This window comes from Nanorana parkeri, unplaced genomic scaffold, assembly GCF_000935625.1.
Source record: "Nanorana parkeri isolate BGI_ZX_2015 unplaced genomic scaffold, ASM93562v1 scaffold884, whole genome shotgun sequence".
Taxonomy (NCBI): domain Eukaryota; kingdom Metazoa; phylum Chordata; class Amphibia; order Anura; family Dicroglossidae; genus Nanorana; species Nanorana parkeri.
This window is the reverse complement of record NW_017307152.1, coordinates 39,877-56,242: the sequence shown is the minus strand read 5'-3', so window position 1 is coordinate 56,242 and position 16,366 is coordinate 39,877. Positions and strand designations below refer to the sequence as shown.

General features: G+C 46.3%; 1 protein-coding gene across 1 annotated transcript in view; it reads left to right on the top strand.

Annotated features, from left to right (window-relative positions):
- The first annotated feature begins 548 nt into the window (after nt 1-548).
- Nucleotides 549-16,366, top strand: part of SETX (senataxin) — a 48,564-nt gene continuing 32,746 nt past the window's right edge. The window contains exons 1-4 of the mRNA XM_018565751.1: nt 549-666; nt 2,693-2,876; nt 6,770-6,980; nt 13,161-13,270. Of these exons, the coding sequence (XP_018421253.1) occupies nt 2,697-2,876; nt 6,770-6,980; nt 13,161-13,270 (501 nt within the window). The 5' untranslated portion in view covers nt 549-666; nt 2,693-2,696. The remainder of the gene's footprint in view (nt 667-2,692; nt 2,877-6,769; nt 6,981-13,160; nt 13,271-16,366) is intronic.

The following is a 16,366-nucleotide window of genomic DNA, read 5'->3' as shown; positions in this document are numbered from 1 at the left end:
GGGCTCTCCTCGCTCTCTCTCCTGGCTGTCTCTTCTCCCTCTCTCCCCTGGCTGTCTCTCCTCGCTCTTTCTCGTGGCGGTCTCTCCTCGCTCTTTCTCGTGGAGGTCTCTCCTCACTCTTGTCTCTATATTATAAAAAAAGTAAATAAATAAATTGCTGCGCGCAGTGCTAGAGTGTTTGGGTTTCACAAAAAGAGAAGGTGGCAACCCTCGGCACCAATTCAGAGATGATTTGCGGATCTACAGCCGAGTGATACACATGTAGGATACATTTTTGTTAATAGTTAAGGAACTTGAATGCATTTATAAGATTTACCTCCTGAGTTTTGTGTCACTTTCATGGTGAATTACCATCACAGTGTCCCCTGGGGCAGTATTTCCGTTGGAATGACAGCTAGGTGGGCGTGGTCTCCACTTCTCATTGCAGCAGCTGTAATACGCGGAGGGGGCGGGGCATGCACATACTTTCACATTCCGCTAGTAAACAGATCGGCGCCGAAAACGTCACTTCCGGGGGTGGGGTTTCGTGGTGTCTGTAGAGGGAAGCCGTGGAAGAGCGGCATTGGGTGCTGCGCCAGGCCGGGGATTGAAAAGTGGCCTTCAAGCGGTGCGAGACAGGCAATGGCGGAGGAGGGCTGACATTGGGGAGAGTCGGGCGCCACTGAGGTGAGGAGGAAGGGGGGACAGAAGGCGCCAAGCTGTGGGGAGGGGCTGACGTGGAGCCGGGAAATATCATGAGGAGGGTGTAAGTGTCCCGGGAAAGGCACAGCAGCCAGCGGCAGGGTGAGGGGTGCACGTTGTTAGGCATTAGAACATGTCAGAGAGGACTGTGCAGTTCGTAATGTGCAGTAAGCGTGCCTGGCTGCCAAGAGAACCTGTCACCAAGGAGAATTCACACGTTACAATCCCTCCTCCTGTAAGTGTCACCTCATTGCAGCAGCAGGCAGGACTTTCATTTTTTCTGCTCATTAGGAGAATGGTCTGACATCTGTGACATGCTGAGTCTGAGTTTGAGAAGCTTTGAAGCTGGAGGTTTAGAATGACATTAGGAGAACGGTCAGGCATCTGCGGCATGTGGTGTCTGGATTTGAGAAGCACTGAAGCTAAAGGATCAGAATGGCATTAGGGGAATGGTCAGGCATCCTCTGCGGCATGTGGCGTCTCGGTTTGAAAAGCATTTAAGCTGAAGGATCAGAATGTCTTTAGGAGAATGGTCAGTGTCCCCTGCAGCATGCTGAGTCTGGATTTGAGAAGCATTGAAGCTGAAGGATCAGAATGTCTTTAGGAGAATGGTCAGTGTCCCCTGCAGCATGCTGAGTCTGGATTTGAGAAGCATTGAAGCTGAAGGATCAGAATATCATAAGGGGAATGGTCAGGTGTCCTCTGCGGCATGCTGAGTCTGGATTTGAGGAGCGTTGAAGCTGAAGGATCAGGATGACAGGCGGTTGCTCAGCAGCCAGCGTTTTCAGCTGAAGAATCAGCATCCGGCTGGAGGTTGGCATTGGTGTAATGGGGAGCCCCAGGTTTTGGTGTCCGGTACGACGCTTCTCTCTTGGGGGTGACGGTACGGCACTTTTCTCTCGGGGTGCCGGTACGACGCTTCTCTCTTGGGGGCGACGTTGCGACGCTTCTCTCTCGGGGGCGACGGTGCGACGCTTCTCTCTCGGGGGCGACGGTGCGACGCTTCTCTCTCGGGGGCGACGGTGCGACGCTTCTCTCTCGGGGGCGACGGTGCGACGCTTCTCTCTCGGGGGCGACGGTGCGACGCTTCTCTCTCGGGGGCGACTGCTTCTCTCTCGGGCTGACGGTGCGACGCTTCTCTCTCGGGCTGACGGTGCGACGCTTCTCTCTCGGGCTGACGGTGCGACGCTTCTCTCTCGGGCTGACGGTGCGACGCTTCTCTCTCGGGCTGACGGTGCGACGCTTCTCTCTCGGGCTGACGGTGCGACGCTTCTCTCTCGGGGGCGACTGTGCGACGCTTCTCTCTCGGGTGCGACGCTTCTCTCAAACACCTGGATGGGACCTGCAGTCTCCGTACAGCAGAGCTCAGATGGAGGGAGACACAAGAAGCCAGAGAGTTGTGTTTGTAGTTCTCCTGAGATATGCTGATAGTTGGAGAGATCAGAGTGATAGACTAGCTCATCAGTCTGCTGCTGCTGATTTCACTGCCAGTCACAAGGTAGGGGGAAGGACAAGCCCTGTAATTCTTCAATGCCGTAGAGAAAACAAGGGCTTCCTATCTGCCAGATAGGGCTGTGCTGTGTGTATTTTAGTACTGCATGGAAATGCAAAACCACGTGCAGGCAGATCCCCCCCCCCCCCCCCCCCCCCCTTGTTATTATTGTCTTGTCTGCTGCTTTACAACTGGATGCTTTCCCCCAAATCAATAAATGACCAAATCAAAGCATAACTCTAGTCCTGTGTATGTAGCTGCTTGCCTGGAGTTCAGAGTGAAAGCCTAAGTCTAGCCGACAATTTCTCCAGTTCTAGCTAGTGTGGGCGCTTATTTTTCTGTGCCGCTAACACCCCTATCAGAAAGGTGGGGCATTCCCCTGCATCCCCGTTGATGAGGTTCTCCGCCTCTTTCTGCCTTTCCCCTTGTTGACCACGCAGTAAAGGGGCCAAGCCTGTTATCAATGGTTTCATTTGGTTAATGTTACATGAAACTGACTGGTTTCTGTTACCCACACAGGACAATGAGCACCTGTCGCTGGTGCACACCTGGAGGTTCTGTCACGGCAGAGCTGCTGAAGAGCTATGCTGTCAAAGAGTTACCAAATGAGGATTGTGTCGGTGCCAACGATGACCTCTCCTACTGCATGGAGTGTGTGGTGGAATACCACAAAGCCAGAGATGAGGTTCCACAGCTTCACAAGGTAATAATCAATCCGAAGGAAGAAAATGATGCGACCACATAATTAAATTAATGAACTGGATCCTATTTATTATTGGTATTTATATAGTGCTGACAGTTTACACAGTCACACATCAGTCCCCGCTCTCAGGGACCTTAGATTGTAAGCTCCTTATCTCAAATGTGTACAGGCCCAATTTAGGGGACAATTAACCTTCCATGATGTCTTTGGAGTGTGGGATGAAAGCAGAGTAATGTGTCCTGACCGGGATTTGAACCGGGGATCAGTGACCAGGGATCAGGCAGAAGAGCTAACATCTACTCCACTGTGCTGCCCATCAGAAATATGTGAGGGTCATCGTAACATCTTTGACCACTTCCTATCACAATTGCACATTTAGCTGAAGCCTAAAAGATGCCCATTTCAGGAGCAGGAGAGATCAGAGTGATGAATTGAGTTTGGTGTCTAGTGATAAAGAGTGTGGGAAGTTGACACCGATCAGCAATAGAATTTGGGTAGAGACAGGTATGTGGGACCAGGTATTTGAACCAGGGACTCTCCGTGCTGCAAGGCAGAAGAGCTAACCTCTACGCCACTGTGCTGCCCATCAGAGTCAGGTATTTGGGAGGTGGTAACTAAGCTCATTCGGACTCTTGCATGCCATAAATGTGAATAAATGAACAAATGTATTTGTAGAGAGGCTGCTGGCAACCATCCCCTTATAATCAAAGTTGAGTAGAATTGTTAAGCACTGGGGATACAAATGATGTTGGTGGAACCAGTGTCAGAGGCTCTCTCACAGCAGCACTGAAGGTGATGTAAAGGATAGCAGAGGAAGTAGTGCACATCAGTTAGATGGCTGGAATTGTAAAGGATGGAGATCGATGATTGGGCAGGAGGGGAGAAGAGAAAGATGGCAGCAGGGATCAGTGACCGTGGTGCATCGTAGCAGGGAGACAGCGAACGTTGGGTACAAAGTAAGAGAGTATCAAGTAGACGTCCGTGATGGACAGGAAAGGGGGCAGATCAGGGATGTTGGAGCAGGATAGTTGAAGGTCCAAGCTGTGTGAGATCAGGAATCAATGACCATGGAGCAGGATTGGAGAGCAGACAGTGTGAATCAGACATTTGAGTAGTATGTCAGAGGAGGCATTGGAGCTTAGGCAGATTGTATTGTGAGGAAGGCAGTGGTAATCAGTCAGGGCAGAATGGGGTTGAGGGGGAGACAGAAGAAATTGGTGACCATGCACAATTAAAGAGTGATGACAGAATGGAATCTAAGAGGTGCAGCGCGTTCCTGTACTGTTGGAGTGGATTGTGAAAAGATGAAGCAGAGATTGGATCCCTGCTACCTCACATTTCATCACCAAAGATAGAAGAAAGGAGTGTGAGGAAGAGTAGCTAGAATCTGTTTTAGTAGGCCAGGATTAGAGAGGAGGCAGCGGGTGGATTATCAGTGATGGCAGAACAGGATTGAAGAGTAGGCAGTTGGGATAATTGACGACAGAACATAATGTGATAGCAGGCTGTGGGGATCATTAACAATGGGATGAAAGAGGAGGCAGAGAGGATCAATAACAGCAGGAGGATCAGTGATGGCAAAACAGGATGGGAGAGGAGAAAGCATGGTCAATGATTGCAGAACAAGAGTGTAGGGGAAGCTGCGGGCATTGTTTATGGCAGAATGGAATGTAAGTTAGGCTGTAAGAATAAGTCGTGGAGGAAGGTTTAAGTGGAGGCAGAAGAAATGGATGACAGTGAAGTAGAGGCGAGGGACCATTAGTGATGACAGAATGGGGTTAATGGGGGACCAGTAAGTATTGGTGTTGCAGCGGATTGTGAGAAGATGCAGCAAGGATTGGTTGTAGTAGAGTGAGATGATGCTCAAGGTCGTACAAATCAGGGTATCAGTGATGGCAGAACAGGATAGGAGTGGAGACAGAGGGGATTGGTGATGGCAGGGTAGAATGTAAGAAGAAGCCGCGAGAATCAAGGCTGGCAAAACAGGATTAGAGAGGTGGCAGTGGAGATCATTTACAGCAGAAAAGGATAGGGGAAGAAGCTGCATGGATTGGTGAAATGTGAGGAAGGCAGCATGGATTGGTGACAGAAGAACACGATAGAAGATGAGGCAGGTGGGATCATTAACAGCAGATGGTAGAGGCAGCAGCATAGGATGGGAGATGAAGCAGGGAGGATCATTGATGGTGGAACAGGAGGCAGTGATGGCAAGACATGGATGGGAGAGGAAGCAGCGCAGCTCAGTGATGGAAGAACAGGATGGAAGATTAGGCAGTGGGGTTCATTGATGGCAGGGCAGGTTGGGAGAGGAATCAGTGACTGGATGGCAGCGGGGATCCGTTATGTGTTCCTCACTGCCTCCTGTTCCACCATCAATGATCCCCCGCTTCTTCATCTCCCATCTTCACTTTTTTCAATGTTATGTTGCAGCCTTATACTACACTTGTTTACATTCTTTTTTTCCCCTCATTAATCTACACTACCATCATGACAAAGTGAAAACAAAATTTTAGAAATGTCTGTGAATGTATTAAAAATAAAAAAACTGATATCACATGTACTTAAGTATTCAGACCCTTTACTCAGTACTTTTGTTGAAGCAGCTTTGGCAGCAATTAGTCTCCAGTCTTTTTGGGTATGACGTGGGAAGCTTTGCACACCTGGAATGGGGGATTTTCTGCCATTCTTCTTTGCAAATCCTCTCAAGCTCAGCCAGGTTAATGGGGACTGTCGGTGGACATCCATTTTCAGGTCTCTCCAGAGATGTTCAATAGGGTTCAAGTCAGGGCTCTGGCTGGGCCACTCAAAGACATTCATAGAATTGTCCCTAAGCCACTCCTGTGTTGTCTTGTCTGTGTGCTTAGGATTGTTGTCCTGTTTGAAGGTGAACCTTCGGCTCAGTCTGAGGTCCTAAATACTGTGGAACAGGTTTTCATGGAGGATATATTTGTACTTTGCTCCATTCAGCTTTTCCTCAACCCTGGCCAGTCTCCCAGTCCCTGCTGCTGAAAAACACCTCACAGCATGATGCTGCCACCACCATGCTTCACTGTTGGGATGGTATTGCGCAGGTGATGAGTGGTGCCTGGTTTTCTTCAGACATTGGAATTGAGGCCAAACAGTTCAATCTTGGTTTCATCAGACCAGAGAATCTTGCTCCTCAGAGTCCTTCAGGTACTTTTTTTGGAAACTCCAAGCAGGCTTTCATGTGTTTTGCAATAAGGAGAGGCTTCCGTCTAGCCACTCTGCCATAAAGGCCAGATTGGTTAGGGGCTGCAATGATAGTTGTCCTTCTGGAACCTTTTCCCATCTCCACACAGGATCTCTGGAGCTTAGTCAGAATGACCATCAGGTTCCTGGTCACCTCTCTTACTAAGACCCTTCTCCCCAATTGCTCGCTTTGGCCGGGCATCCAGCTTTTGGAGTCCTGGTTGTGTCGAACTTTTCCATTCGAGAATTATGGAGACCATTGTGCTCCTGGGAACCTCCAGTGCAGCAGAAATGTCTTTGTAGCTTTCCCCAGATCGGTGCCTTGCAATATTCCTGTCTCCGCTCTGCAGGCAGTTCCTTTGACCTCATGGCTTTTGCTCTGATACAGAATGCATTGTCAGCTGTGAGGCCTTCTATAGAGAGGTGTGAGCCTTTCCAAATCATATCCAATCAATGTAATTTACCCCAGGTGGATTCCAATCAAGGTGTAGAAACACCTCAGCAATGATCAAGGGAAATAGGAGGCACCTGAGCTCAATTTCAAGTGTTGTTGCAAAGGGTCTGCATGCTTATGCCAATGTGAATACTTTCTGATTGCACTGTATATTAGAGAAATCTAGATATGAGTGTATAACTAGCTATACACTGCTGTTACTATACTCCCTTCATTCTTTTTTTATCAGTCTCTGTGGCCATTGGAAACGTCGCGGCTCATTGCACAGCTGGAGAATGCAATGCGGGAAGAGATCGAGGACGACGATGAGCTCTACTTAATTGAAGACGATGGAGAGAAACAACTATTTGGTTACGGTGGCTGCAGTTTTGAGAGCGATGTCCGGGTGCCACTATTGGAGATCCTCAAGTTTCCATATTTGCTTCTTGACAAACGCATTAGTAAGTATTTCCTCCTAAACGAATATAAACTTGGAAAATGCATCTGGTCAGACAGACAGTCATTCCGTTTTCTAGAACTTTTACACCACTTAGATATACTTGATGGACGGACATGCCTAAAAACAAGCACAAAGCTGCCCATACACCTGACGATTATCGTACAATAATCGCGGGTGATCCCGCGATTGTACGATAATCGTAATGGGCAGCATGCGACCGCATTTACTGTACGGTTGCACGACTTTCATATTACGAGCACGCTAGAAAACCCGCCGGAAATCGTACGATTTTCGGCGGGTAGGTAGTGTGATTGCAAGTCTAAAGCCGCACGGGGCCGAGGTGCGCACACTGCCCGCTCACCATTGCAATTATCTATAAGCCCTCCCCTCAGCGGGGAGGACAGTGACTTTAGCTGCCAGGAGTCTGCTTAAACGGGCCCGCTGCCTGTGATGTACTAGTTACGTCACTGGTCGCGAAGGGGTTAATATACCCAGTAAATGCTATTGTGAACTGACAAGCAGAGGACCTTTGTTGGTTAACGTTGTGCATTTAGGTGCACTAGACAAAAGAAAGCCTTGATGACGGGAAGCTTCATAATAATATTAATAATTTATTTAGGGATGATGCCATCGTGATTTGGGGCTCTAAATGCATCCTTTTTCAGGACTTTGATTCTGGACATCCTGCCAAGCACTGCTAGATATAAAAGGTTTGCTACACACTGTATGTAACCTGTCCGTGCGTAATGTAATCAAATAGAGCGCTGAGAGCTGTATACAGTACTCCCAACTTCTTACTCTTAGGCTTGGTTCACACCTGAACGTTTTGTAGCGCGTTCAACGCTCGACGAACGCTCTACATAACGCTCAAACATCTAAATCCCATTGTATTCAATGGGTCTGGTTCACACCTTGCCGTATTTCCGCCCGTCCGAACGCGATACAAAACGGCCTACGCCCAAAGAAGTACATGTACTTCTTTGGGGCGTTTTGGTCTCGCGTTTCCATTGGGATACAGCCAAGTAAAAACACGCGATGCGTGACAAACGCGCATATTCAATACGCCTAGGTGTGAACCCAGCCCAACTGTAAGCACTGAAGTGATTCTTGAAACACTGGCTACAGATGTTGCAAACCTTTTTTATATCCAGCAGTGATTGGTTGGTTACATTTTCAGAGAGGAGCTTCCTACCAGGTCTGCAATCCATGAGACTTGCAACATTTTCTTTGTTTATAGCATTGTGTTCGAGAAAATTCATGAAGTTCTTATCGACTCTCTTACTGTCTCTTGCTATTGTGCCAAATGCATAAAGAATCCTGCCATATTGGTGGTAAGGACAGTGGCGGTATGTCACACATTCTGTCACACAATTCCACATGGAATGATCTTTAGAAAGCTCGCCACATGTGACTTCATCAAGTGCAGCAGAAGTGGTCAGATTCCTGTTGCGCAAAAATAAATCCTCTCCAAACAGAAGATAATCTAGGAAGCACGGGTATAATTGTGTTATATCTCCAAACTGCTGAGGTAAATTTCAATGCTTTGTGTAATAAGGTGCTATGGAGCTGTCATGGATTGGGACTCACTGGTATGAACTGGAGTCAGGTATGTGGACCCTTTCCACTACACTGGCAGGGACACTCGGAGAAAAGGGTCCAAGCAGTGCAGGTTGACGACTCCCAGAGCTGGAGTACAAGCAGGGGAACTGAATGAGGTAGTGGAAGTCAGCTAAAGCTGGAAGTTCAAATACAAGGCAGGGTGCTGCAATGCTGAGTAGGTGGCATGGGGTCCCCCAGGATGTGGAATCTAAGAGCCAGCCGGTATTCGCCAGAGCTCCTGATGGTGGAGATGGGCTTGACTGCGTGCTGACCCCAGGTCACAATCCCTAGGTCCACCCAACTCGCCTAACAGGTACAGGGTACGAATCAAAGGTTAGGCACAGCCAGTAGACAGGGATTTCCAAGGACAAGCCAAAGGTTTGGTACACAGGAAAACTTCCAAAAATTCAGGGTAAATCACAAATGGGGGACTCGGCAACTAGCTTGGCAAAGCGGGATTGGCTACAAGCAGACTGCACCGATTGGCCAAGAAGCTGCATAAGAAACGGCAGAAGAGGTCAGTCGACGCCTAAAGCTTGCAGACAGGTGCAAGAGTGAGGTCAGGTTCAGAGCACATGTCTGGAGGACTACAAGCACCAGCACAGCCCTACATGCCTGCAGAACCATGGGTAAGAGATATGTATATACTTGAAGAACTACAAGCAACAGCTCAGCTGTCTGCAGCTGAACTGTGACAGGAGCAGATATTTATTTGTTTTCTGTTACTCTCCCAACTGCTCCCAAATAGCTTCTCTGCCTGTAAAAAGATGCTTGCGACAGTCTTGTCAGATTTGCAGTGGATTCGAATCCACCTTACCTTCTAACGCCTGAAAGAGGGTGCATGGCCTGCGGCGATACCTTGTAAATCTGACTTGGCCAGCACATCCAAGGGTTCTAGCCCTCAAATCTGTACTGAGGTCTTAGATGCAAAAACAACATAGTGCAGACAAAAAAAAACAATCATGAAAACCCCAGATGTATCGAAGACTATATAGTCTCCTTTCTCAAGGTGACAGACAACTGGGAGCACAAAATATATATTTGCACTCGCCAATAGTTGAAACACAACCCACCTGTGTAAATAAAAATGGAGATCTTGAGAGCACTAAGCATTGACTTCAAACATGGAAAGGCATAAGCTTTCACTATCACCGATATGCTGCTGGATATCTCCGTGGGAAGGAGAAGCTCTGTCGCCATGTCCTGTTCATCCTTCATTCAGGGTTAGGATGTAGGGCAGTTTGTGTTCCAGATGACAGAAACCGGCTCTACTGCATATGCACACCACGGGCTGGAAATGACATCTGTGGCAAAACCAGAAGTTATGTTGGGCCTCGTTAAGGCAGACCTTCTTCAGAGGACACAAGCTTAAATCATCTCGACATAGGCATGCCCAAGAACAAATCAAAAGTGCACCGAAAAGGGCAACAACAAACCTTAAATATGTATATAAAAAAAAAAATACAAAATGTGATAGGGGCACTTGGCTACACAACTGAAGATGGTAAAGCCAGAGAAGCAAAGTAAATAAACTAGGGCTGGTAATGATTAAAATTTTCTTGTTCGATTAATCGAATTTTTTTTTAATCGATTAATTATAACGCACATACAGATCCAACTACATTGGTCTATACACATACAGCACATCAATGAAGTAATAAAATGAACTAGGATCACAGTAATCCAGCACTTTATTAATCTCACGTGCCCCACACAATATGGCTGCCGCTTGAGTGGGGCAACTCAGAATAATAACGTGCCGGGTTAGTGTGATCCTAGTTCATTTTATTACTTCATTGCTGTGCTGTATGTGTATAGGCCAATGCCTTGGCTGGTGCTCGTGCAGAAAGTTTCTTGGGCAAACTCACTGCCCCAAGTGGCTCCGTCGGCTAACGAAGGGAAGCAAATACAGGACTCACAAGGATAATTCAGCCAATGACACTACTGTACGTACAGGGACTGGCACTGCACATACAGGGCCCTGGCACTGCAAATACAGGACTTAAAACGCAGCCAATGGCGCTGCACATTTAGGGACTGGCTTTGCAAATACAGGACTTGCAAATACAATATAACCAATGGCACTGCATGTGCAGGGACTGGCACTGCAAACACAGGACTCACAATGACAATACAGCCAATGGCACTGCAGATACAGGACTGACACTGACAATATATCCATTAGCACTGCACAAGCAAGGACTGGCACTGCAAATACAGGGACTGGCACTGCAAATACAGGACTGACAAAACAGCCAATGGCACTGCACATACAGAGACTGACACTGCAAGTACAGGCCAGACACTGACAATCGAGCAAATGGCACTGTAAATACAGACTGACATTGACAATACAGCCAATAACACCGGCCCAAGTGGCTCCGTCCGCTAACGAAGGGAGGGGCGGGGGGGGAGTCCGGTGACATCACCGGACTCCTCCCCCCTCCGTTAGCCGTCATGGACATCGACGTCACCGGACTCCTCCCCCCTTCGTTAGCCGACGGAACCACTTGGGGAAGGGGGAGGAGTCCGGTGACTTTGATGTCCGTGACGTTACCGGATCTCCGAGGGAAATCCCGGAAGCCGGCGGAGAGGTGAGTACCGATCAAAAGAATTTTAATCGATTAAAGAAAAACAATTAATCGAGGAATTAAACGTTAAATGGTGTCAGTCTTTCTGTCCCTGTACAGAATAGCTGCAGTGTGACAGTAAGAGGCAAGACGAGAAGCCATAAGTTTATGAGCTGCAAAAAAAAAAAAAGCATTCTGCTAGGAAAAAGCAAAGTGAGATCATCACTGAACTGCTTCTCTTTTAACCATCCAGTAACAGGCTGGGTGCAGGGCCAGGACAACCTGGTCTCAGAAGAAGTGGGTTAAATGATACCGGCCATGAGACTTGGGACATTTTGCAGCAGGAAAGTACTGTTGGGGAAATCTCTGGATTGAAGCTGTTTTTAGATTGTAAGCCCTCACGGAAAGGGTCCTCCTTGCCATCTTGTCTTGAATTGTATTGTGATGTCTTCCTTATATTGTAAAGCTCTGCGCAAACTGTTGGCGCTATAAAAATCTTGTATATATATTATTATTGTAGCAAAAGCTAGTTTTGTTTTAATGGGCTATCCTTTTTTTTTTTTCTGTCTGGAGTTCTGATTTAAAAGTGCATGTCAGGGCAAAGAAAAAAGGGGGAAAAAAACAATGCCACAAATTCACATTATGTGTATGGTTAGTCTCTTCCAAATTGCTACAAATACAGGAAAATACCTGTAGATCTATTTCAGCTGACAATTGGTGTTGAGGAGTGGCGAGAGAGCCATGTTCAGCTTTTAATATTGATGTTGTTGCTTGATGATTTTATTTAAAACATAAAATTTGAGTCCATTGATATACCAGTGGACGGTCTGTACAGTTTTCATATTATCTAAGTTTGCACTAGAGTTTTTAAAAGGTATTGTGGCAATCTTTATGCCCCTTTTCCCTCCCCCCCCCCTTAATACTCGCACCGAAAATTGGTATTTCAGTTACATGTTTGGATGCTGTAAGTCTGACTTGGTCCCAGCATTTCTCAAATCTTGAACTTTATTGGTATTATGTCCCCTCCTGTCTCCATGGAGATGACCTGTGAGCGATGGGGGAACATGGAACGTGTGTTAGAAGTACACTTAAAGGGATACACCAACTTTCCTTGTCTTTTTGGTTAAACTATGAAAGTGTGCTGCACATTACTGAGGTAATCTCTCCCTTTTATGTAGGATGTTTACAGTGTCAGACTGACCGCAATGTAATAGAGCTGACTCCACTGGCTCTCCCTCTTCTATTGTAGTCATGCTGTTCAAAGGAAAACTTAATACCGATAGGCTGCCAGGCTATCAGTGCCAGGCTGCTGTAAACAAAGCTAGCAGGGTTTTGTCCTGTATTAAAAAGGGGATGTATTGCAGGGACAAGTCTATAATTTTGCCACTTTATAGATCATTGGTTCGACCTCATCTGGAGTACGCGGTCCAGTTCTGGTCACCAGTACTAAGAAAAGATGTCCTTGAGTTGGAAAAAGTCCAGCGGAGGGCAACCAAACTAATTAGGGGTATGGAGGACCAGAGCTATGGTGGTAGCAACCTTAGCGATAAACTGTTTAAAATTAACTCCATTACAAAAACTAGAGGCCATCACCTAAAATTGGTGGAAAAAAAATTCCAGCACAAGGGGGGAAGGGGGTTCTTTACAGTTAGAGCGGTTAGGGTCTGGAACTCACTGGCACAGGCGGTGATTTCAGCAAATAATGTGGAATTGTTCAAGAAACTTTTTGGACGATTTCTTAAGGGACCGTAATATACAGGGGTACAGGTACTCCTAGAATGAGATCCTAATAGGTTGGACTTGATGGACTAATGTCTTTATTCAACCTCAAATACTATGTAACTATGTGACTATATAAAAACAAACCAGGAATTTATACCAGTTGCAATAATAATTGTTCTCTGTATATATTTTTAATGCTGTTGTTTTTTTGGGGTTTTTTTTGTGGAGTTTTTCTCTAAAACAGTATTTTAGATTACTAATTTTTAAAAAAAATTATTTTGCATCCTTAGGTGAACTCAGTGTTGAAGCCTTGTGCAAGATGGAACAAGTCAACAACACATTTCAGGTTTATGAAAAGCTTCCTGGTGTCTACCTGCTTCTAGTACACCCCAATGAAACGGTGAGTGACCAAAATTCATTTACACTGCATCACACAAGGTTTTACCTAAGTAACCTGTCTACCAAACTTTGTTACTTCAGCCCCATGGTTTTGCCTAAACCAACCAACTGGAGAACAAATTAAAGGGAAACTCAAACTAAATGTCTGTCTGTAATTTCCTTCCTTTTCAATAAATTGTATAATGAGGGTGATGATCCAGCCTGATCTCAATGATTCGTGATGATACCCATACTGGGTTTACAAGCTCTGAATGCCTTCATTCAAGCTCAGAAATTCTGTATGAAATCCACCAGGTTTTGCTGTGGAACTCCTATGCTACCAGTTTGTGACCCTGCCCTTTCGCCTCTCGTCTGAAGATCGGGTGTTCATCAAGGAGCTGGGCCCAGTCTAGTCCTAATTGATGCCAATGTCCGCAGCCAGGTATCATGTCATCCTCTGCTTTGAGTGTTTTCTGTTCTCTAAACCCATCCGATCTCTTCGACTCTGTCTGGTATGGCTGGATGCTATCGGCTTATACCATGGTCATGCAAGATTTTATGACCCAAATCACCCAGTTATTTGCTGACTCTTAACAGGCGCACTCCCTTGCTGTCTCCTGTAAATTCTATTTTGGAGTTGCCTGTGGACCTAGCACCTTTCTGTTCCATCGGCCATCAAAGACTCTGATTCTGTGTTTGAAGTCCTTGACTGATTATTATTATTATACAGGATTTATATAGCGCCAACAGTTTGCACAGCGCTTTACAATATAAGGAAGACATTACAATCACAATTCAAGACAAGATGGTAAGGAGGACTGATGAACTTTCCACTGATGAGTCAGTTTACTGCCATTTAGATTGTAAGCCCTCAGGGGCAGGGCCCTCACCATCGTGTCTTGAATTGTGATTGTAATGTCTTCCTTATGTTGTAAAGCGCTGCGCAAACTGTTGGCGCTATATAAATCCTGTATAAAATTAATTCCCAAACTAAAGGACATTGTGTCACCTTTTTTGATGCACCAAGCACCACTGCTTCTTCCAGTGCTGTTTCCAGCATTTGGTCGTTTAAGATTCCTAAGACTGTAAAGATTTTCCTTTGCTTTTCAGACTGTCTGTATGGAGATTAGAAACATACCGATAGGCTGTTTGCTCTCCCTTAACACTTATTAGCCTTGTATCCAATTGGTGAGGATTTTGTGCGAAAGAAGTCTATTCCCACTGTGGATCCGGCAGTATTCTGCCTTAATGGGGCATTATATTTACAGGTACAAGAATCCTCTAGTGGAAGCAGTGGATTCTCCGGTGAATCCTTGGGTTCAGTTCAACCTAACCTAGGTCTTTCCGCCCCTAAAACATAATCTTCGTCTGCTTCAGAGGATCGATGTGAAGGGCATTCCAGTGATCCTCTTTTCTCTGAACGGACCTCTCAAACGGCTTCTTTCCAGAAAACTGATTTCCCTTTTTCCCACCGTATGTAGGTGGCTCACACATCTGTTTTCCCAGATTTGCAAGGCTATCACCTGATCATCTGTTCACACTTTCTCTAAGTTCTTCCAGGTGGATGCTGTGGTCTTATCTGATGCCCGCTTTGGGCGTAAGGTCCTTGAGGTGGCTCTTTGAGCTGTAGGCGGTCTGCTGTTTTCTTTGGTCTGTTAGTGATTGTTTGCTGTGTTGCCCACCCCTCATTTGGACTGCTTTTGGATGTCCTGAGAAGTTAAGACTCCTGTGTCCTTCAGTGGATCAGTAAATAGATTTTTTATTTTTTTATTTGCTCTTGCAGTCTATTGAGGGTCACAGTTCCCACTCCTTTTTGTTTTTATGACTGTGCTTTTGGTACTGCTTTGATACAAAACAGAGGCATGCTGGTACTGGGAGAGGGTTACCTTGGGCAGGCCTACAGTTTTCTGTTTGCCAGTGTCTAATCCTCAATCCTCGGATGGCTGGGTGGTTACGGAATCGCACACCACCGCCGATCGCGCTGGCAGTGCCATTATTTTTTAACGACACCCCCAGTCGTGCCAGGCAGATTGCGCTTTTTCCTGCTGCAATACCGCCTCGGGCGATAACGGTTGAAAACGGTGCATGTCGTGAAAATACGTACATCCACCTTTTTTCAGCGATTGCCACGCAGATGTAACCCCATACATGCGGATGCAACCGCACACGATCGCACGTCCTGGGAATCCCCAAGTCTGCACCAACCCTGAAGGGTAAATTCACTTTCCCAAGTAATTTGGGAAAATGGAATTACCCGCACAAATCTCCCTCCCACTATACTTACCTTTCGGCAAACGGTCCTTCCCGTCCACCAGTACGGGTGTACTATCTGTACCTGTTCCATGTATTGTGAATTCCGCTTGCAAATTGCAAGCACTCGTTGGTCAACGCGGTCACCTGACGGCACTGACCAATGAGAAGTGCTTCTTAGCACTACTAAATACGGTTTTGGTTAAAATTATTTTTTTGTATCAGGGACAAGTAGATTCGGCCCCCGCTTTAGTCCTTGGACAAGTAGTTTTTTCTAAAATGTCCACACCCCTGCTCCTGCAGGAGGCAATATTACCCAAAGGTTTAGGACTTTTCTGTTCTTCAGTGGACTCCTAAGAAAAGGATTTCATGCTGCATGCAGAAATCCTATTTTTATTTTCAGTGGAGCAGGAGCTCTGGCGCATTACATTTTGGATTAGATTATAGCACAACTCAAGCAAAGGCTTTTTTTCAAATTTCAGGTGTGTAAAGAATAGTTGCCTTTGCGGAGATGTATCCCATGACCGGATCACTGTTCTGTCCTTTTCTTATATCACTGGTCTTCTTTGCACTGTACAATACAGTTTGTTTTTTTTTTTGTACATCCGGCAGCTACAGACATAAGAGCTGTGGCTTTCATACACAAAAGCACTAGTTTCATTAAAACGCCCCCTTCTCGCCTTGGCCGTTCACACAATACACAGCGATCAACACGTTCCAAAATCAAGCTCTTCCATGCTCTTCCCTATATGAGAGCTGCTACAGCTCTCCTGTCTGCAGTGGCCAGAAGGGCAAAGAGAGCTGTACTATTTGGTATAAAGAAAAATCGTAATATTAAAGGACCGAGCACCCAGCAATGAGATACATC